Source organism: Nelusetta ayraudi, unplaced genomic scaffold, assembly GCF_046127955.1.
Source record: "Nelusetta ayraudi isolate G7.1 ecotype Tasmania unplaced genomic scaffold, CSIRO-AGI_Nayr_v1 ptg000007l, whole genome shotgun sequence".
NCBI classification, from domain to species: Eukaryota; Metazoa; Chordata; class Actinopteri; order Tetraodontiformes; family Monacanthidae; genus Nelusetta; species Nelusetta ayraudi.
Window position 1 is genome coordinate 2,553,857 of NW_027466057.1, and position 20,051 is coordinate 2,573,907.

General features: G+C 46.5%; 2 protein-coding genes across 7 annotated transcripts in view; both read right to left on the bottom strand.

Moving 5' to 3' along the window:
• The window catches only part of evla (Enah/Vasp-like a), a 32,795-nt gene extending 29,269 nt beyond the window's left edge, over window positions 1–3,526 (bottom strand). The window contains exon 1 of the mRNA XM_076017850.1: window positions 3,061–3,526. Coding sequence (XP_075873965.1) covers window positions 3,061–3,065 — 5 coding nt within the window. The 5' untranslated portion in view covers window positions 3,066–3,526. The remainder of the gene's footprint in view (window positions 1–3,060) is intronic.
• A 922-nt stretch (window positions 3,527–4,448) lies between these two features.
• The window catches only part of eml1 (EMAP like 1), a 36,331-nt gene continuing 20,728 nt past the window's right edge, over window positions 4,449–20,051 (bottom strand). For 2 of the 6 annotated variants that reach the window (XM_076017844.1, XM_076017841.1), the window contains exons 2-24: window positions 19,677–19,859; window positions 17,648–17,780; window positions 16,849–16,869; window positions 16,093–16,221; window positions 15,863–15,891; window positions 14,575–14,601; window positions 11,763–11,892; window positions 10,969–11,118; window positions 10,270–10,339; window positions 10,027–10,137; window positions 9,252–9,347; window positions 9,011–9,145; window positions 8,771–8,870; window positions 8,393–8,544; window positions 7,881–8,006; window positions 7,598–7,729; window positions 7,357–7,424; window positions 7,179–7,267; window positions 6,958–7,055; window positions 6,581–6,668; window positions 6,208–6,303; window positions 5,965–6,095; window positions 4,449–5,848 (exon numbers count right to left, since the gene is read on the bottom strand). In XM_076017844.1, the coding sequence (XP_075873959.1) occupies window positions 5,723–5,848; window positions 5,965–6,095; window positions 6,208–6,303; window positions 6,581–6,668; window positions 6,958–7,055; window positions 7,179–7,267; window positions 7,357–7,424; window positions 7,598–7,729; window positions 7,881–8,006; window positions 8,393–8,544; window positions 8,771–8,870; window positions 9,011–9,145; window positions 9,252–9,347; window positions 10,027–10,137; window positions 10,270–10,339; window positions 10,969–11,118; window positions 11,763–11,892; window positions 14,575–14,601; window positions 15,863–15,891; window positions 16,093–16,221; window positions 16,849–16,869; window positions 17,648–17,780; window positions 19,677–19,859 (2,420 nt within the window). In that variant the 3' untranslated portion in view covers window positions 4,449–5,722. Of the gene's footprint in view, window positions 5,849–5,964; window positions 6,096–6,207; window positions 6,304–6,580; window positions 6,669–6,957; window positions 7,056–7,178; window positions 7,268–7,356; window positions 7,425–7,597; window positions 7,730–7,880; window positions 8,007–8,392; window positions 8,545–8,770; window positions 8,871–9,010; window positions 9,146–9,251; window positions 9,348–10,026; window positions 10,138–10,269; window positions 10,340–10,968; window positions 11,119–11,762; window positions 11,893–14,574; window positions 14,602–15,862; window positions 15,892–16,092; window positions 16,222–16,324; window positions 16,404–16,848; window positions 16,870–17,647; window positions 17,781–19,676; window positions 19,860–20,051 lie in introns of those variants that run through there. The other 4 variants (XM_076017842.1, XM_076017843.1, XM_076017845.1 and 1 more) reach the window with 4 other exon arrangements.

The following is a 20,051-nucleotide window of genomic DNA, read 5'->3' on the forward strand; positions in this document are numbered from 1 at the left end:
CTATTAAGCTTCTTTGGCCCTGCGAGCCGAGCCGAGCCGAGCCGAGGCAGGCCGAGGTGTGGGAAACAAAGAGCAATCTAGCGGACCAAAGGATTAGGAGGCTTTGGGGGTTGAGAAAACAGAGGAGGAAACGCATCACACAGGAGCAGGAACTCGACCCTGAGCAGAGCTGGAGGAGTGACGCTGCATTAAACTGCACATAACGGCGGTGAAACGATTCGGAGAGGGAGGCTTTAAGGACAGCCGACGTAACACGACACGTCGGGGGGTGGGGGGGGTGGAGACGTTCCGCCAAACCCGTGGAATTTTCTTTAACATGCGCGTCTGGGAAACAGCTCACGGAGCATGTTTGGAATGCGGAGGAGTCCGACAGGACGAACGTTCTGCCTGTGACATCTAAAGTCGGGCCAGTCAGACGTGTGAAAACCGTGGCTTTTCGCTTCCTTTCGGCGGCGCGATCGGCGCTTTTAGGCGTAACGCAACCTTCGCCGCTCGACGACTGCTGACACCTACAGGCGATGGACGAAACAGCATCAAAACTGGCAACAAAAGGGTTTTGATTGAGGACTTGGGGTTTAATTATCGGCACAAAGAGCCGTCGTACTGTAGGGGATTTTGCAGAAGGGCGTCCATTACATTTTGAACATCAAACGACTGCTCCGCTGTTTCACTCTGTTGGCATAGTTTAGTTTAGCACCCTCGAATTGGCTTTGTTTTAACCTTGGCAGAAGGTTTTGATTATCCTCATTTCAAACGAGGACACAACATTATCTTAACGTCTGTCATAGAGAGTCGGTGGAGCATCAAATGAAAAGCTCAGTCTAAAAAGTTAAGGAGTCAACATCATTTAACCCGAGCTGCGCTTGAGAGCTTTTGCAGAAAATAACCGTTGTTTTCTTTGACACGTGCCGTGTGCGCGCATGCGGGCGGCTCAGGACGCTTATATGTTGTTGCTGGCGGTCCTGAGTGGCTGAAATGAAACTCTGCCTTCTCAATGGAACCTCTGGAGAGCGTCTGTGTTTGCAGAGAGCGTTGACGCCAGCTCACGTGGAGCTGCTGTCAGATCAGCTCGGAAGGGCAGCGGTGGCGGCGGCCTGCAGTAAGACGCATAACTCAGCATTTTATCCCCCACTGGCCGAACTCGGCCCGACTACCTCTCCTCCCCCGATGAGTCACCGGGAACGTGTGCATCAGAAATCATCCTGCAATAATGGCGCTTCACTTTTCGCCTTTCTCAACTCTATTCCCAACACACTGAGAAGCAGACAGCAGTCTCTGAACAGAGAGGAGTGTCACATAATAAAGCCAGCACAGCACCGAGACCAAAAATAACCCACTTAGACTCTCCCTCACACACACACACACACACACACACACACACACACACACACACACACACACACACACACACACACACACACACACACACACACACACACACACACAGGGCCGTGCACATACATTGAAAGCATGTGCACCCTCACAACAAAACGCAGCAATGGGGCCAGTGAAGCTGAACAAATTGTGAGTGAATTAAATCCTCTATCTCTTTTCTACTCTGCAGGTCTCTCTGCTGCTTTGATTTCATGACTTCCCTTTTGGGCCCGAGTCAAAGAACAGATCTGCCTCTGGCAAAAAAAAAAAATACACACACACACACACACACACACACACACACACACACACACACACACACACACACACACACACACACACACACACACACACACACACACACACACAGACAGGATGGGACACAGGCAGCGCAGCTTTACAGCAAAAAGGGAAATGGCGTGTCCATCCGAGTGGCTGGGCTGGAAGATATAAATCTTACATGTTAACCGTCTGAGTCTGAGAGCGCGCGGATCAGCGACTGCCTTTGAAAGTAAAGCGGGGGTTAGAAAAGAAGACAGACTGTCGGCGTCAAGGTGCGTGGAGGAAAAATCATGAAAATGAAAGATAAACAGACGTGAGCAAATGTGAGGGGGGGGGGCTAGCAGCTAAAGCCCATTGTATAAGGAAGAGGAGCTGTCAGAGTATCAGAGATGGTCTGCGGCCACGGCATAGAGTGAGTGGCGCAGCAGGCTGCATCTCCGAAAAAGATGGAGGAGTCGAAGTAGAAGCAGCAGCAGCGAGAAATAAAAGGACGGTTTCATAAATAGATCAGAGCAGCGAGACTCGGCCGCTGGAGAAGATCTGGGTGCTGACGCCATTCGGAGCGCTGAGCATTGCAAGGGCAGGCAGAGAGGCCTCCTCCTCCTCCTCCGTGCCGTCTGGCCGCAGCAGATACAGAAAGGAGAGTTTAGCGCGGCTCTCCAAGCAGGTTTTGGATGAGTGCATGTGCCGATCCGTCATGGAAGTGGGCTTATGTAGGTGTGTGTGTGTGTGAGAAGGGGGAGAGAGAGATAGAGAGAGAAGAGGGGAGGGGTCTGATAACCTGCCTGGCAACCACCAGAATAAACACCACCACTCACACCCACACACCTCCTCCTCCTCCTGCACCCCATACTTATCCCACCCCCACCCTGAACCCTCTCCCTGGAGCCACGCAAAGTGGCACACGCACACACACACACGTTAACAGCCGTTTTACATCGTACACCCCACTGCTTAATGTGAGGGGAGGCGAGGGGAGGGGGTGATGCTGTCGTCACCATGACAACGCCATCCATCCCCTGGCTTAAAAAAAAAAAAAAAAAAAAACACAGAATCGGTCATCACACAGGGCGGGTCCAGCGGGTGACAATAGAGGGATAAATAAAGCGGACCACAAACGCATCAGCTGCGGTAAAGGGCACAGAGACGCCGGAGTACCAGGCCAGGCAGGCAGACCCCGGGTGCCGCTGGCAGGCGTCTTGTGTGTGTGTGTGTGTGTGGGGGGGGGGGCATACACACACATACAGCCATGAGACACCCAAACGAGGCCCAAACGGAGATTATGAGCGGCTGTACGTCCCCATAAGACAAAAAGCAACGCACGTCTCTCTGTCTGTCAGTCATGACGCGTAAAAAAAAAAAAAAAAGGGGGGGGGGGGGGGGCGCGTGGCGCTAGCCGCTTACCTCATTTTCTCGCCGTGTTACTCGGCCCGGGCTGACGGCACCGATGATTAGCTCGTGTTCGCCTCCCAGCCCTCCGCCAAAAACCTCTTCCACGCACGTCTCGGGGAGGGGGTTTTTGATAGGAACAATTCCTCGAATCAGTCCGAGGAGAAACCGCTGCTGCCGCTGCCGCAGCCGCCGCAGCCGCCGCTGACGGTGATGGTGACGAGTCTCGCTAAACGCAAACACGAGCGTCGTCCCCGCTTGGCTTTGTACTCCGTTGTCTCCGCTGTCCACATGCCATGCGGCTCCCGAGGTCCATGTTCTGCCCGGCTAACGTCCTCGCTGTGCGACGGTGAACGGGGGGTCGTGTGCCGCCGCCGCCTCCCTCAAGCCATATTTTCTTCCCATTCGCGAGTGTTTTGGTGAGGTGGACCCGGTTTTGTGCGCGCGCGAGGGGGGGAAATGGTAATACTGCGTGTGTAGAAAAAAAGAAGAGGGGAGGGGGATTTGATTTGGCCGAGTTGGGCTCAAGGCTGCCCTCTTGTGGCGAAGATGCGCAACCTGCAGCTTACTGACGCCCTCTCACCTCATTGTAGGAGGTTTTACTGAGAAATACATTTCTAGCTCTTCTATCTGAAGTAATTAAAATAATGATTCATTTATTATTATTATTATTATTATTATTATTATTATTATTATTATTATTATTATTATTATTATTATTATTATTATTATACTTTGAGATGCCTTTGGTTGTGATTTAGCACTCTACAAAAGTTGTTTGACTGATTGATGATTGAAATTCCCACTCACAGAAAATCCATTCAACAGTGTCCTCGAACAGAAATATGTCTCCACCCTGTGAATAACATATGCCTTATACTATCAGTTTGAGCGGGAAGCTAAACCTGATAGTGTTTCTCAGAAGGCTGTAAACAGAGAGCTAAAATGTTGTTTTCTGGATAATAAGCTGTTCTAAGCCTGCTCCACAGCAGGATGAAAAGCAAAGCTCTGAGTCGGGGTGGAAATTTATGAATACATTAAAATAACACATATATAATTTTGGGTGTACTTTAATACTTCTCAACAAAATGTTAAAAGACATAAATGAACAATGCAGTCACTCTTAAAAAAAAAAAACACACTCTCAAGATACTTCATGATGCATTTACCATCAAACAAGAAATAGTTAGATCTAAATGTTCTTTTGCAGTCCTAAACATCTTTGTGTTATTTTTTTAACTGATGGACCTGAGGTTGACTTTAGGTGGTTTCTGTCAATCAATTCAGATTTCCATCAGTGATAGAAATCACACCTTTCCATCCCAACAAATGTGCCTGCTATCCATTTCGCGATGTGCCACATAATGCAGTGAATGCGTTAGTCATGATGACAACAGTGGTGATTTAAACTCAACCGCAGTGTGTTTATTTAGGTTGAAGCAGAGCATTGGGGTTAAAAAAAAAAATTCCAGAAGTTGGACATCATTAAAATATCTAGCCAGTGACTGATGGTGCGCATCAGACTAAACAGTGTCACGGTCTCACCCCTTTCCCATCTCGTCGGGGTGCAACAAAATGCAAATACAGATTAGAAAAGGCTTCACATCATATTAAAAAAAAAAAACATGCTTTTATTTTATTTTCAACCCAATTCGGGGAAAGAAACAAATTCAAAAACTTTAAAGCAGCATTATATACTGTAAATTTCTCCACAATTCAAGCCTTTCACAAGCCTTTATTTACACATATGGAAAAGCAGGGACCGACTGAAGGGAGAAAATTCTGAGGGGCTGCAACTTGGCTGAGACATATTTGACTCACGATCAATAAATAAAAGGAGGCCTTCTTCAACAGTGGGGTTGTGTTCCAATGAAGTTGTTTTAAACTCTAAAATCCTAACTGCAAATCCATGTTTACTCATATGACATATGGCATAGCTTGACAAGTTCCTCATCATCTGTGTTTTCTCAAACTAGAGAAGTTGTTTTAAAACACATATTATTGATGCAAATGAAGCAATATTGTTTAGACAAGAGTTGCATCTGATTAAACATTGATCTCTGCATGTTCGGCCTGATATGTTGAGGGGGGTCCTGCTGTACTCGTGCTTTCCTGAGTTGTTAAAATACAAAACGAAACAAAGTTCAGAGGTTTACAATTATCTTCTTTGTTCCAATGCTCGCGGATCTCCAGTCGGCTGTCCTTCATCTGTGTTAAAGAAGAGCGAGGGGTCCAAACTGTCTCCAGGGAGTCAGAGCCTTTGGTTCTGTTTGGTTTGGATTGGATCAGTCTTTCATGTACACATTTAGTGAGTGGGCTACAGTATGCAGGCAAGAGCTTATTTTTCTTTGAATGTAGTGTGAATAAAGGAAATGTGGAAGATTTTTTTGTTTTTGTTTTTTTGGGGGATTTCAAGCAACACAAGAGTAGGACACCTCCAGGAGTTTGTCTCAATTCAGATCTGGAAGCAGATCAGGTCAAGAGAACCTTGGCCTCCTTTTTTTGTCACATCACTGCAGTCCAAGTGGATTCACTTCATGTCTCTAGTGTCCGAATGAAAGAAGAACGAGCGTGGTTCACTTCAGTGCAGTGCAGTGCAGTTCTGTCCGACTCAGCAGGCAGCGGAGACAAACGGAGAGCGCCCCTCCTCTTCCTCCTCCTCCTTCTCTTCCTCCTCTCAGACTATTCTCCACTGCATCACACTCATGTCCTTCCCTCCGGTCGACACCAGGTAGCTGTCGTCGTACAGGAAGCTCACGTTGGTCACGTGACTGCTGTGGCCGCCGTAAATGTGACTGGGTGCCTGAAAGGGAACACACGCGGGGCTGACTTTGAACTTCCTGTGGTGCTTGTCGCAGAGCCGAATCTGTCGCCGAACACCACTTTCACGTCTGGCAGAGAGCTATTTGCGGTACTTACCCTGAACTGTGAGCAGGGGTACGTCAATAGATGGACCTTCCCAAAGTCGTCTCCGGTAACCAGGAGGCTCTTATCGTTGGTCCTGCCCACAGCGTTGATGTCAGTTCCATCTGATCCATCGGGCCACAAGCCTGAGGAGAAAAGAAGGGGAGACAGACACAGATTAAATGCAGGGAAAACCTCCAGCAAGCACGAGCGCATGGCACGCACACACATACCGGTAGACAAAAAGAGCTCACTTACCAAACACCTGAAAGCCCAGAGGGCAGGTGTAGGTGTTCCACTCAATGTCTCTGGTGGTCTCCACGCTGACCACCTGCTTGCACACAGATGGGATCCCTGAGGACGGTAATAAGACACGCCATAAGTTCAAGTTTAGTTTTGGTTTTTCATTGCATTTTTAAGTGAAAAGGCAGCTGTAGATTGTTTCGGTTGGTGTTTCTGTAGAACTGCCACACAGCGGGTTTTGTGGTTCTCTCATGCATCCATCATCGCACTACTCTCAAGTTCGAGATTTTTTTTAAAGCAGCTTATGAAGCTCGACTCGCCACATCCACATGGTAAAGTCGACAGGGAATATAAATTGCTCAAAATATAGAGCTGTGATGATACTTACAGTACAGGATCTCATAGTCCCCGGAATTTGACACCAGATACTGGGAGTCGACTGACCAGTCCAGGTGGGTGATAAAACTGGAGTGACCCTAAAATGGGATTAAATAAAATCACTTTACTATGACTCATTTTTTCGATTATTGCAATACAGTACACTGAAAACAGGAATCCAGTTAAAATCCAGAGACCCTTGTATTTATGGTTGTGCCATTCACTGTTTTGCTGCCTCTTTACAGACCCCCCTTGAGAACGGAGTGTGCAGACTGGAAACCCAAATATAGAGCTGAGGGTCGAGGGAAACTAAATTTAAAGCTGCTACCAGGGGGGGAACTACACATTTAAAAAAGATGAGGGTAGAATATAAAAACAGGTGCTCACCGAGCATTTCCCCACCCGGCTGTACTTCCTCCCGTTTTCTGCCACAGCGTAGATATAGATGTAGTTGTCGTGGGAGCCGATGGCCAGGAAGTTACCGTCTGAGGTGAGAAAATCAAAACGTTGACTCTAAAGATTCCTGCTCTTCTTCCAACTGTATTCTGCGGTTTATTTAGACAAGTTGATAAATGAATGCAGCATTCTGAAAATGAAAGACTCCACACCTGGCCCATAGCTCATCACAGACAACTGCTCATTCCCGTCGGTGTGCATCGTGACGAGGTCCTTGGAGTCAGTGTCCAGCACCAGCCACCTGCAGGGAAGTGGCTGTTAATATGATTTGCAAAGAAAAGGAAGAAAGGAAGAAAACTGATATGGCAACAAAGCTTCGGGTCGCTCTACCTGCCAGTCTGAGTTCCAACTGCAACCACAGCTCCAGACGGGTGGAAGCCTGCCGACTGCGCTGCATCCTGTCGAAAACAAGGGGAGAGGGGGTGAAATTAACATGTAATAAAAGTGCGTAGTTATTGTTACATTCGGACGACTAAAATGACTTTTGTGCAGATTTATATCAGGACGTCAGAATTTGTGTGCCGCGTTCTCCCAGCAGCTGCCTCCAGAGGGCGCTGTTGGCCAAGCATACCTCCATGCTCTTGGCCCAGATGAGCTGATGCGTGCTGGAGTCCCACAGGCAGACGTGTCGGTCGTAGCCACAGGTGAGGAAGTGAGGCTTCCAGGGGTGGACGGCCAGGCCCCACATCTCGTCCGTGTGACCCTGGAGAGGAGCGCAGTGAATTCCACCTGCCATCCGCAGTAACCTGATCGCGGCGGCTACTTCACTTTAGGGATGTACTGCTTTTTCAATGATGTAAGGTTTGAAAACTGTTTCAGGTTGAGCTTAAACAATGATTTTGGTACGTTTGTACCTGTGTGATCGGGACAAACTCTCCATCCAAACTGCCTTGCAAGACAAAGTTCTTGGTGGTCCCGATGAGCACCGTCTCTCCTCTGCCCTCCGCTATGGTCCGGATGGGACCAAACAACTCAGGCACCTGCACACAACACCAGCCCAGCCCCCCACCGAAGAAAATAACCATCATTTTTCACACCACAGTACTAATTCTTGCATGTGGAGGCAGCAATAAACATTCATTAATCTCTGACAGTCACTAAGAGCACAAATCCACCTCCTCCGCTGTATTATTTATGATGTTGCCTCAGCCACGAGGGAGATTTCTGTCCTTTTTGAGCAACCCACTTAAAAGAAGGATCGAGAAGTGCGGATTAATGTACTCTGAAAATCTGATGCTCCAGAGCTCTTCTTGGAAAAAAAGAAGCCTCCGTCTAATGATGGAATTGTTGGTATCGTGTCTCGATTAGGAATTTTCCCACCCTCACCAGTGAACCAGACGGTGCTTCCTGCTGCACCCTTCCTCACCTCCACCGCCTGTGTCTGCTGGTAGCTGCCGTCCCAGGAGAGGAGTCGGCGGTCCTTCCCTCCAGACACCAGCGTGCCGTTCCTCAGCATGCACAGAGCAAAGATGCTGCCCTCGTGAGCTCCCTGGATGACGTGGCTGATGCGATTAGTGCCTGTGTGTGTGGTGTGGCAGAGACGGATGAGATGGATGAAAGGGTTCATCCGGTCAGACGTAAAGGTCGCGTGCTTTGTAGAGGGCGGATTATCGAGCAGACAGCAAGATCGATGTGCAGCCCAGACACAAAAAAACGAGATTTTCGTGATTTAACGCTTTCCCAATAGTATGATTTTTGACTCTCAAAGCTGACTGTATCTGGAGGGAATAATAAATTAAAGCACCTTTTCCCCAGACAAGAATGTTCCCGCTCGAGTCTCCTGTGATGGCGTCGCCGTTTTCCGCAAAGGTCACACATAACACAAACTTGGGCTTCTCCTGCTTCTGCAAGAAACACAAAAACATGCAAATGCTGCTTATTTATTTTTATACATATATTTTGCCCAATTACGTCCCACTACAGGTTTCCCTATTCGAATTGAATTTTGAATTTCTCTCCAGTGGGAAGCGACGCGACATCATACCTCGAACAGGCCTTGCTTCTTGGCCAGAATGCCTTTCTCCAGGTTCCAGAAGTAGAGATGAGATTTCCCACAGGTCACTATGATGCTGCAGTCAGTGGGGTGAAAGTCTGCGCCCAGCACCGACTCGTTGGAGCACTGGAGCCAGCACGAAAAAAAACCCAAAGACACAGCAGTTGAGCTGCCAGTGGATGTGCGTGTGTAAGCAGGTCACGGTGTGTCTTAATCTGCCGAATGAACTCACCTTGACCTCGGCCAGTCTGTCCTCCCTCTGCCAGTCCCACACGGAGAGGACGTGATCATTGGAGTCATCGACAGCGCACAATGTGTTCCCCCCGTTCTAAAAATCGGAAGGCACCAAGAGTCATGGGATGACAAAATGGAATATTGTGGGCAAAAAAGGTGGCCGGAATTAAAAACAAACAAGCAAACAAACAGATTGTTTGGTGTTTCTGTAACTGGGTGGTACACCTATTTTTTATTCTGGTGGTACACCTATTCACCTATATATTCTCTGTTATATTTTATTATGTCGTTGCGGACGGCTATCACGAGGTGGGGTGAAACGTTAAATATACAGGTTTCAGTGTTTATGAGTGATTGTGCGTTAGCCACGTGTATGAATGCTAAGACGGCTAACCGCGAAAGCTAAGAGGGACTCTGAATATCACACATAACAAAAGAGTTTTTATAATATTTCAGTTAAAGGTGACTGTCGAGTGGATCAAGCGTCTCAGCAAGTGATTTTAGTCCTGTCAGTGCAACTTATTTTATTTTATTTATTGAAATATGTTTGTTTCAACGTTGTACGATCTAGTTGGATTTTTGAATGTCTTTTTTGTATTTGTCAATCTCCAGCCACTTTTTATTTCATGTATATTTTTATTACTCTTAAAGAAGGCATTTTTCTTTTTTTTGTTGCCTGCCACTGAACCACCTAAAAGAAAAGACGCACACCTGTTCCACGATTTTTTTGTACGCCTGTGTATGCAACTTGTACCGGCTACACATTTTCTTACCGACTTGGAGAAAGCCAGACAGACCAAGGCTCGGTCGAAGAAGCCTGTGCCCAGAACGTGGAGGGTGTTGAGGCTGACAGAGTCCCACACGCGAACATGAGGAGCCAGCAGCTGCAGAGGGAGGGAAAACATTTTATTTCTTACGCAACTGAGGGCAGAACAGTGGTAAAAATGCATCATATTTTTTATTCATGACAGCAGTTGTAAAAAAAAGAAATTAAAATGTCAACGTCTTCCACTTACTTTGCCATCGGAGGAAGTGCCGGACGCCTGACCTGTGGCTATGGTGATTTTGTCAGGGTGGACAGCCAGGCTGGTGAAGAGGAAGCACACATGAAATTTCTTTTGAACATCAAAAAGGGCATGTGAATAAAGATGAGCAACGTGCTCGTGAGAACGTGAAAGGCAGCGTTTGATGATGAGAGGAATTTAGTGCAGTGAATGTGAAATCTGCCGCCGCCGCCTGTCTTAATGCGTAGTGTGTTTTGAGGGGGGGGTGAAACGGTGCAGGATAGAGACATCTGCCATGGGGTAGGAGCAGTTTTAACGTTTTGTGTTCAAAGGAAGCATTTTGCGGCTCATCCTTAGATCCAAGCATTCATTAATAATTTGTACAAATTTTTCTTTGAACCCCAAAGTGTAAAAACATAATCAGTGAGAGGTCTGAGGAAGCAGGATTGCTGAACTTTTGCTTGTGCTGGTTATGTATTTCACAACCAGTGAGCATCCTTTCAGTTGAATGGAACCAGAAGTTCATAAGACTTAAAAAAAACAACAACAACAACATAAAACCCCCAAACCCCTTCACTTCGTAACTTACAGTATGCTAAGCTATTTTTTTTTTCCAAACACGCTTTCTTTTATTACTTTCTAGTCAAACGAGTTATAAAATAGAATCCAATATCTTCAGAATGTATGAGCGTGTGTGTAAGTGCATCTCACCATTTGATGTCGTCTGTGTGCCCGGTGTAGTGCCTCTGCAGCCGCTCGTCCACGTTGAACAGGACGACCACTGAGGCGATGAAGTAGACGGTTTCCCCAGTGGGCAGCAAGTAAAGGTTGGAGCGACAGTCTCGACCGCGGTAACCGTAACTGAACAGTCAGAAAGGTCAAGGAACAAAGCAAGCTTTTATAGTTCACACAGACTTGCCCAGAGGCTAATGTTTGTAGGTAAAAGACCTAAAGTTACTTATATTTACGAACTCACATATGCTAAATGCTTTCCAACACTCTCAGCGTGAGTCTGATTTATTTTTTTCCCATCTGTAATCCAATTCGTACTCTGCACCAGCATTGCTACCCTTAGATTTGATCTCTTTTGTCACCCTTTATAAACTTTCCCCTTTGCCTTTCCACTAGACAGAGGAGTGCACTTCATTCTGTCTTCATCAAATAAAAGAAATGAAAAAAGAGAGAAAAGAACAGGGGGGAAATGACAGTAGATAAAATAAAATATTGCACAGAGGAGGCTGCCGACTGGTTGTGTGTCAGCCTGCTAGCTGCTTGCAGATTATCACCGACTACAGAGTGCAGAGCCCAAGTAATGCTGTTGGAGAATCAACACCATCAACTAATCACCTGGGAGTGGCGGAAAGAGTGGAGCACATTTATCAGTTTGATCTCTTAACGTCATCTTTCACAGCAGATTATTAAAAAAAAAAAAAATGATCACACCCCAGTACTTTATATTGATTTCCAAGGCTAAAAATCAAACAGCAGATGCATACGAAGGATACACCCAATCCAGTTTGAGCTTGTTGCTGGGCAGCTCACCCCTGGCTTCCAGGCAGTAGCTGTCCACCTGCTCTTTGGGCATGAACATGGTGATGGGACGACCCTTCAAGTACATTTTCACATAACCCTCCTCTGGGAAAAGCAACAGAAAGGATCGGTTGAAACGACACGCACAGACACACAGAAAGAAACTACACTTGATCTTGTGGTTGTTATCTTCACATTTTTCTCATAAACCAAATGGCAGTAGATGGAAAGCAGAGGCGTGATGCTGAAATGTGTTATGTCAATGAAAAGGGGTGGCAGGGCTGAATGCGTGACGGGATGAGAGGAGAACGCACAGAGGCGATATGATGAGATCTTGATTGTTACAAACAAACACGGACGCACGACAGAATCTGCAAAAAGAATCAAACCGGCTGGTTTTAAGACTTTATTAGTGAATTCATGAACACTGTGATGACAACAAGAAGTGCATGAGAAACTGCAAACTCTGCAATGCCCCCCACGAAAAAGATTTTTTTTTTTTTATATATATGTCCAGCTGGAGGCAGAGGTTAAAACCAGCATGAGATGCAGACAACACAAGCAGAGTGATGAAGTTATTACGAAAAAAAAAGAATTTGTTAAAAAAAAAATTGAAATGAAGTCTTCCACTGACACTGAAATGATACAGAAGATATGAAAGGAATCATATCACATAAACCCAAACATTTAATGCCTCCGATTATTGATTGTAAAACAAGTTTCGAGCACACTGATGGATCCAAGCTTGTTTTCTAATTACTTTAACTATTCTTAATGCCATTCAGTTATGCAGTCCACTGGAAAAACTGGTGCATCTGTTCATTCTCCCATGGTTCTTATCTGGTGTAAAACCACAAGTCCTGCTGTGCGCTGACTGCTTTGGCTAATGTACAGTCTAATAACTGATAAACATAAATCAACACACTGGAGTTGAACGGTGACATCTGTCCACAACGAGCTAGTAGCAAATCTGGAAGTACTGGCTGGGAGATTTCACAGGGCTGCGGTAACTGGGCGTATCTAGGGAGCAGTAGGAGGACAGACTGCCCGAGTTTCTCAACTGGAGGCTAAAACTGGGCGTCTTTCTGCTGCCGATGCCCTTTCTGGCCTTGGCGGCTCTGCTGGCGGTTAACGCCTGTTGACGGGTGGCGGCCAGAGTCGCCGTGGCAGCCGGGGCTGCGGGGCTGCCGCTGCTCTCTGTCCGTTTGTGGCTGAGGTAAAGTTGTACCGTGACTATAATGCAGACGGGGAGAAGAGCAGAGAGGGGAGAAGGGGAGAGTTGTCAAGGCCGGCCGGGCGCAGTGGGCCAAACAGAGGGTCAGGCGGGGGGGTGAGAGCCAACACACTTAAAGGATGGCGGAGCTCCGTGGAATGACTCAGACAGGCGGAACCACTACTGTTACATTCAGTGAAGGACTTCAGGAAAATCTGCAGGGTACTACCTGAACTACCTGAAGGACGGCGAGAAGTTCTTCTGATAAACCACCAGCGTGCCGAGTGTTATCACCAAATACTGGGAGGTAAATTCCTGTCTGAGATAAGGAACTTTACGAAAATTTTATCAAAGGGCAAAAAAAAAAAAAGTTTTTGTAGCTTGGAGAGGTGCAAGTCATGCTCTAGTCACTCATTTAGCACAAAACTAGCTAAAAGGACTAGCACAAACCATGACTGTTCAGGAACCACTGCTCCAGATTAATAAGGGTATTCTTAAGATTATGATCAGAGATTATATATCATGCTGACATAGACATACAATCGACTGAAGCTCACAATTCCCAAAAAATGGTCACTACCTCAAAAAGATAATAATTCGCTTGGTTACAAGACTGGTGTTGAATGTTCAGTGTACTGAACATCAATGAAGCAAAATTATCATGTCTACCAATGATGACATAGTGAGAGCTTCAAAAGTCACAATAACTACAGTACAAGACCTCACTTCTGGCTGCAAAATCAAAATCACCAATAGATAAATCCAACTGTGGGATCGGTTTAAAGTTAAAAGTGCTTCTGAGGGGTCTTGAGTCAAAAATGATGTCACCAATGCAGAAAAAATATAACTGTGTGTTGACTAGGCTGAGTAAACAGCAATAAGACTGAAAAAAATGGAATTTTATCCGTTCCTTTTTGAGGTCACTTTAGGCTATGTGAGAGAGAAGAAACTCGCATGGAATGTGTTTTGCAAATTTCATTTGAGAGCTTGAAAAAGAACAAGGGCAGCGTTATTGCCACTCGACTGGAGGAATATCAGAAAAATGGGTTTTAAGTGATGCAACTGCAACCAGAAGCAGGTGACGTGCCAGAAATATTTGTCTCATTTCTATGGCAGCGACTAAATGCCTGTGAGCAAAAGCGCGGCTGTGAGCGGATAATGCACACACACGCACACACACACACACACACACGCACACACGCAGTTGGGGTAAAGCGGCAGCAGCGGCTCTGTCTCGACAACGACAACAAGTGAGAGAACTGCAGACGCTGCAATCTCACACTGTGACACAGCCGGCCGCTGGACGTTGCCAGCAGGTGCATGTTAATCAGGAAATGAGCACACGCGCACACTGCTGCACCCAATGAGGACAGCTCTCTGATCCCGACAGCCGCGGGATGACAAGAATTTCTGCTAAGATTTAAAAAAAATAAGAGCCTTTTTTTTTTGTTTACCCCCCTCGGATTCTGCAGAGAACACAGAGCTGTGTGGGGCGGAGGGGGCGGGGCCTTGTGGGATTGTGGAAGGTTAGCTTTGGTGGGGTTGTGGGAGGGGGAGGGGCAAGATCTGCCTACCTTTGCAGTGGGTCACGCGTCGCATCCCTTGTAAAGGTCACAGAGAGAGACACACACGCACCAGATGAGGCATGACTGGGCTTTCTCACTTCCTGGTTTGTCTTATCTAACCAATTAGGGCTCATTTCCTATGTGATGCTGGGAACTCCAGAACTACTACAGAAAGTCAAAAGCACTCAATATAAATTGGTTCTCTGCTCTCTACTGAATGTGAGCTACCCTGCATTTGTTATGATATAATTTTCATTATTAGTATTTTCTCATATTAGAAAATTATTGATCAATTATCTATAACCAGCCAGACTTATTTTGTCAGTATACTGTTGAATTATGATTGACTAAATGTAATTTTAACTTGGTAGTTATTATGTAGTTGTATTAGTAACAGCAACGGCAACCCAACCCAACCACTAGAAATAATCGAGGCGTAGCCTGTTGAGAAGTGTGTTGTGGTCAAACTCTATTATGACTTTAAAGTCAACTTAACATGTATCCTTACTTGTCCAGAGTTAAAAAAAAAAAAAAAATGTTTGGTAAATATCCGACTGTGAGCCGACCTTTCAATAAATGGGATAAATAAAGGAAGCTGGCTGCAGGTGCGCACACCAAATTAGAAACAGCAGTTCAATTTACTCAGAAATCAATAGCACGTGCCAGCTGGAGAATCTAATCAATACCCATTCCAGTTCATATTCAACACACATTATATTGTTTTTCGTGGTTGTGCTTTTCTTTTCCTTTTTTTGGATGCAGAAATGTTGCAGGATGAAATGAGCGACGAGGCCGTTTCGCCGCCTTTATTCGCAAAAACAGACCACTACCTTCTGAGCACCTGTTAAAATCCTTTGTACTTTGTGTACATTTTTACTTTAATTTGTGACTATTTTTTTTTAAATGACACAGTTCAAGGGACACGCTCACTGTTTCTTCCGAAATTTTTTTTTTTTTTTAAATATTAGAGTTTAAACAATTATTTCAAATCTTCCTCTTCTGTTGGCAGCGTGTAATGCTTTTGCTGGTTTGCCCGGTCAGTTTTATTGAGTCATATTCGGAAAATAGGTGTTAGCGTTTAATGATGGGGATGATAACAAAAAAATTGGAGTGAGGATGGAGGAGTGGCGATGGCTGAAAGGAACAGGTTACAGGTGGATGAATGAATGAGGGGTTGACTGGCTCACGTGACACAGGATGGTGCTAATGAGCTCCCGGTGTATAATGGCCGACTGGTTTTTGTGTGGTTACATGAATCTATCACAGGTGTCGTCGTGAGGGAGCCTCTAGTTCTTACCTGCGTTGAACACTGGGTCCCTCTGTTTGCTGCAAAGCAAATGGAAGTAAACAGACAGCTGTCATTCAGCATCTCGCCCCAGGGCCAACAACCATTGATTCGAAAGTTGCACATGACGAGATTGGTGTGCGTTATCTACGATCGAAACACAAACAAGCACTCCTGCCTCGTTGTGAGCAGGCGGGACGCCAGAGGAGAAAAGCTCATTTTTCCTCCCCGGCGTTGTTTACCTGTCACTCCGTTTGCCGCTGGAATTGCTGCCGGTGGATCCGGCGCGGGTGCGATTGCCCTTGGACTCGCCGGAGTCTTTTCGCGTCAGGCTGCCCACGTGCTCGTTGGAGTTGGCTCTCCTCACAGTGCTGACAGAGAAGCAGGAAACACGTGTCACAGGACACAGTTAAACTACACGAAAAATGGGGTCGTTGAAGCCAACACAGCCACCGCGCAATGTGTGTTATTCACCGGCCTTCAAAACTACGGCGTTCGCTGTGCAAAATGTGCGTTTCAGCTGCATTGCCGGCAGCCTGCCTGCCCGTTTGCAACAATGGAAAGGCTTCATCAGCAGTCTATCAGCCAGCGGGCCTTGTCACCTAATCCAGCCTGCGGGAGAAACGTCTATTCAAAGCCTAAAACCGTGATCCCCTTCTGGAGGGCCTGTGTTGTTTGCTGGCTGGAGAGCAGAACAGAGCAGAAAGCGGAGAGGGAGAGTGACTGTAGTTTGCGGCCCCCTCGAGGAATCGTGGTAATTGGGCCACAGGGCACCGGGGAGGGCTCGGCTGGGCTGCTGTGAGTTCATGCCAAGGGTAGCTGTGACTGCGGCCAATGTGCGGTTTAGGCTAATCCCAGATGCAGCCGTTAACAACGCAAAGTGCAACAAGAAGACAAAGAGCGAGTCCGACCAAAGGCGGTTGAGTTAGTGGCAGGGTCAACACCGGCCGGTCAGAGCGGTGAGGATATTACGCATGTAAAGCACGGCGTCCCCTCACCTGAGCTGCAAGGGGAGGATTCTGGCGGGGCGACACAGAGTGGAGCGACGGGTCAGGGCTCAAAGTACACGCAGTCAGACAGGAGAAGGACAAGGAGAGCAAAAACGGCAAAGATGGAAATGACAGAGAGAAGGGGGAGGGTCACGTTCAAGGGATATTCAGATCAAACTAAAAGTGTGTAACGTCTATTATTGCTTTTGCTACTACTCTACTCTTTTGTTTTGTTCCTGCAAAGGTAAAATGTATTTTCCTCATGTCATCTGTCTATCTGTTGTAATCTATATTTATATTGTACATTCAGTGTTTCTCTTCTGATTTATTGCCAACTCTAAGAGCTGCAACTGAATTCCGAATCCATCATGCGCTCGTGTAGCCTCTACAAATGGCAAATCAAATGTCTCGACTCGGAATTCATGATGTGCACCAGAGTCATAACACTGCAGTATGTGAAGCGTTTGACTGGGACAAGCTTTCAAACAATTTCTAGGCCTGTTTCTCACAGCTGCTTATCTGATAATGGAAATGTTAACCCGACATTGGGAAAATGCCGCATGCTCTGCAAAAACACGGCGCTGAAACCTTCTGTTATCCTTCCTCCGGGTTAAATGCCAGCAGAAGCAGCTGCTGCTTTGGTGGCGGCTGATTAAAAGCCCAAAATGCGACGATTTATGATTTGAATGATCTCACTCGGCTAGGACGAGCGAGCAGCGCGTCTGAAGGGGGTATCAGCATGATTCACTGTTGGAGTCTTGGAGGATAGTAGCAGCAGCTCCTTTTGGAACTTGCCCTGCAATGTCACCTCTTGTTAGCTGGTGTGCCGGAGTCCTTCCTGGATCCGGATCCGGATGGGGAGGGCAGAGTGCCTTTCTTGGGTAGGACGGCCCCGTTGTTCATCGTTGGCCGCAGCGGCAGGGTGGCAATCATTGGCCTGGCTGGGTGGGGGAAAACATGACAAACAAGGAAATCTATTAATTATTAAGGTAAAAAAATGAGATATTAAATATAAACATAAGCTGAGATATGCAGTTGCTGTGTATGTTATTACCCAGATAATTAGTGAAATGAGGGGGAAAGAAACTGCACATATACACAGAGTGGCGTCCCAGGAGGTTGGGTGCATAGGGAAATCAAGCTGCAGGCGTGCAAGTCAAGCATATATTTCATCACCCTGTTTTTTCACAATAAAGGGAAGCTTCCCAGCATGCACTGGGGGTAATGGGAATGTGCATGTCACAGTTTATTCACAACTTGTCTCACCTTTCATTTACATAACAGGAAATAAAGTAGGAGTGTCTTCTGAAAATGAGACATTTGCTTAATTCTAACTAATCGAGTTCTAATTGCTCCGGAGGCTTTAAAACAACATAGTGATGTATGAAGTACTTAAACCAAGTCATTTAAAAATATTTTAACGCCCGATAACAATATTAATGATGTTTTAATCTACATTTAATTAAGATGTGCTCTTGCAAATGACTTGAACACATGGCGGGCAAATAAAGCACATGCACGCATGTCTGTGAGCGGGTGACAAATGCAGGCTGCAGCTTTATCTGCAGTGTTGAATATTTAATAGACTCTGTTCATCCAGTAGACACACACACACACACACAACCACGAACACACACACACACCTTTGTTATCTTTCATGTAGCCGTTACACAGCAGGAGCAAAGTGAGGATGTAACGCTGAAACAACGTAAAGAAGATGAATGTGTTCCTGTGTCCGTGACTGCGCTGTGTGCAAGGTGGGGCGAAGCTTTGTGAGGCTCAGTGTTGTGCTTGAGTGAAGGGAAGCCGACTGTTGGATCCCCTCGGACTGACGCAGAGAGAACAGGGAGCCCGACTCGTCCTCCGGCTCTCGATATCAAACTGAAATTCATCCAAAGTCACTCCTGAGAGTGAAAATGGCCGCAGCTCAGAGACATTTCTATTTTTGTTTTTTGGCGTGGGTTTATAATTTTAATGATGCTCTTCTTCTGAGTGTAAAGAGACTGAGCCAAGAGAAAAAGCTGATTTTGCAGATTCACTTCTACCTTGTCTTGCATGCCAAAGCTCATTGTACTTGAATACTGAGAGGCAATTCAATGACATCATCATATTTGTTGCTATTTTTTTTTGTGCTATGTATGTTGCAATATTGCACACCAGGCTAGCATAGCATTTCTATCCGTTCTTTTGGGAAAAAAAACAAAACTAGAGACAAGATGCTGAGGCTGTATGTGCAGCTCGTTGCTACCTGATCCAGTGGTGCACGATGCAACACGGCAACATTAGATGTGCAGATGCAAACACAAACGCGTGGCTAGAGGCCAAGTTGCACAATCCACTGAACAAATTAAACGAACAATCAGAGCATCGGCGGAGAACTCGGAGGGCTCCGCCCACAACAGAATCTACTTCTATCTTCACACTCGACTCTCAGTGCGTTGACCTCAGGCGGTGCAGTACAAATGCATGAGCTCCCGGAGCGGTGACTCCTCTGTGCACGAGACGACAGCAACGGGCAGTGACTGTGTGGAATGTGCTTGCTCCTTGTTCAAAGCACAAAAAACAAGGCCCGGAGAGTGCGCAACACACGTCACAGTCGGCCTACCTGACTTGCCAACATTGCCGTCTGCTGAGGTAGACTTTCTCATCAGAGCAGGGACTACACACAGCGACGCACAACACATTAAAACAGACAGAGCCCCGGGAGGAGAGAGGACAGGAGAGGACAGGAGACGGGGAAGAGGATGTTGGAGGGAAACAAGCGCCACTCAGACCGAGCATCATGAGAAATGACAGAAAAGGGAGGAAAGTTGGCACTTGGCGGAGCAATTTGCTACCTTTGGTTGGTCCTCGGCGTGACCCCATGGCCTGCTGCTCCTCGGACACGTTGAGCCGACGAACCACGTCAGCCAGTGCCGACTTGAGCAGCTGGATCTCGTCCTCCTGCATCTGGACCCGCTGCTCCAGGGAGGCGATGCGGTCGGTAACCTCCATGCTGCTGGCAGCCGAGGCGCTGTCATCTGTAGGAGACAGGGGGAGATAATTTTGTTTAGATGTGACTGGAGCAGCTGAGGGAGAGATACGGGAAGCGTTGCAGGTTCAAGCAGCAGCTCAGCAAACAGTCACTCAAGTGTAGCAAACAATATTTTTCAACTGGCGGTGCACACGATAAGAAAAAATTGAAAAGTAACTTCAATGAAAACAAGTTTTGT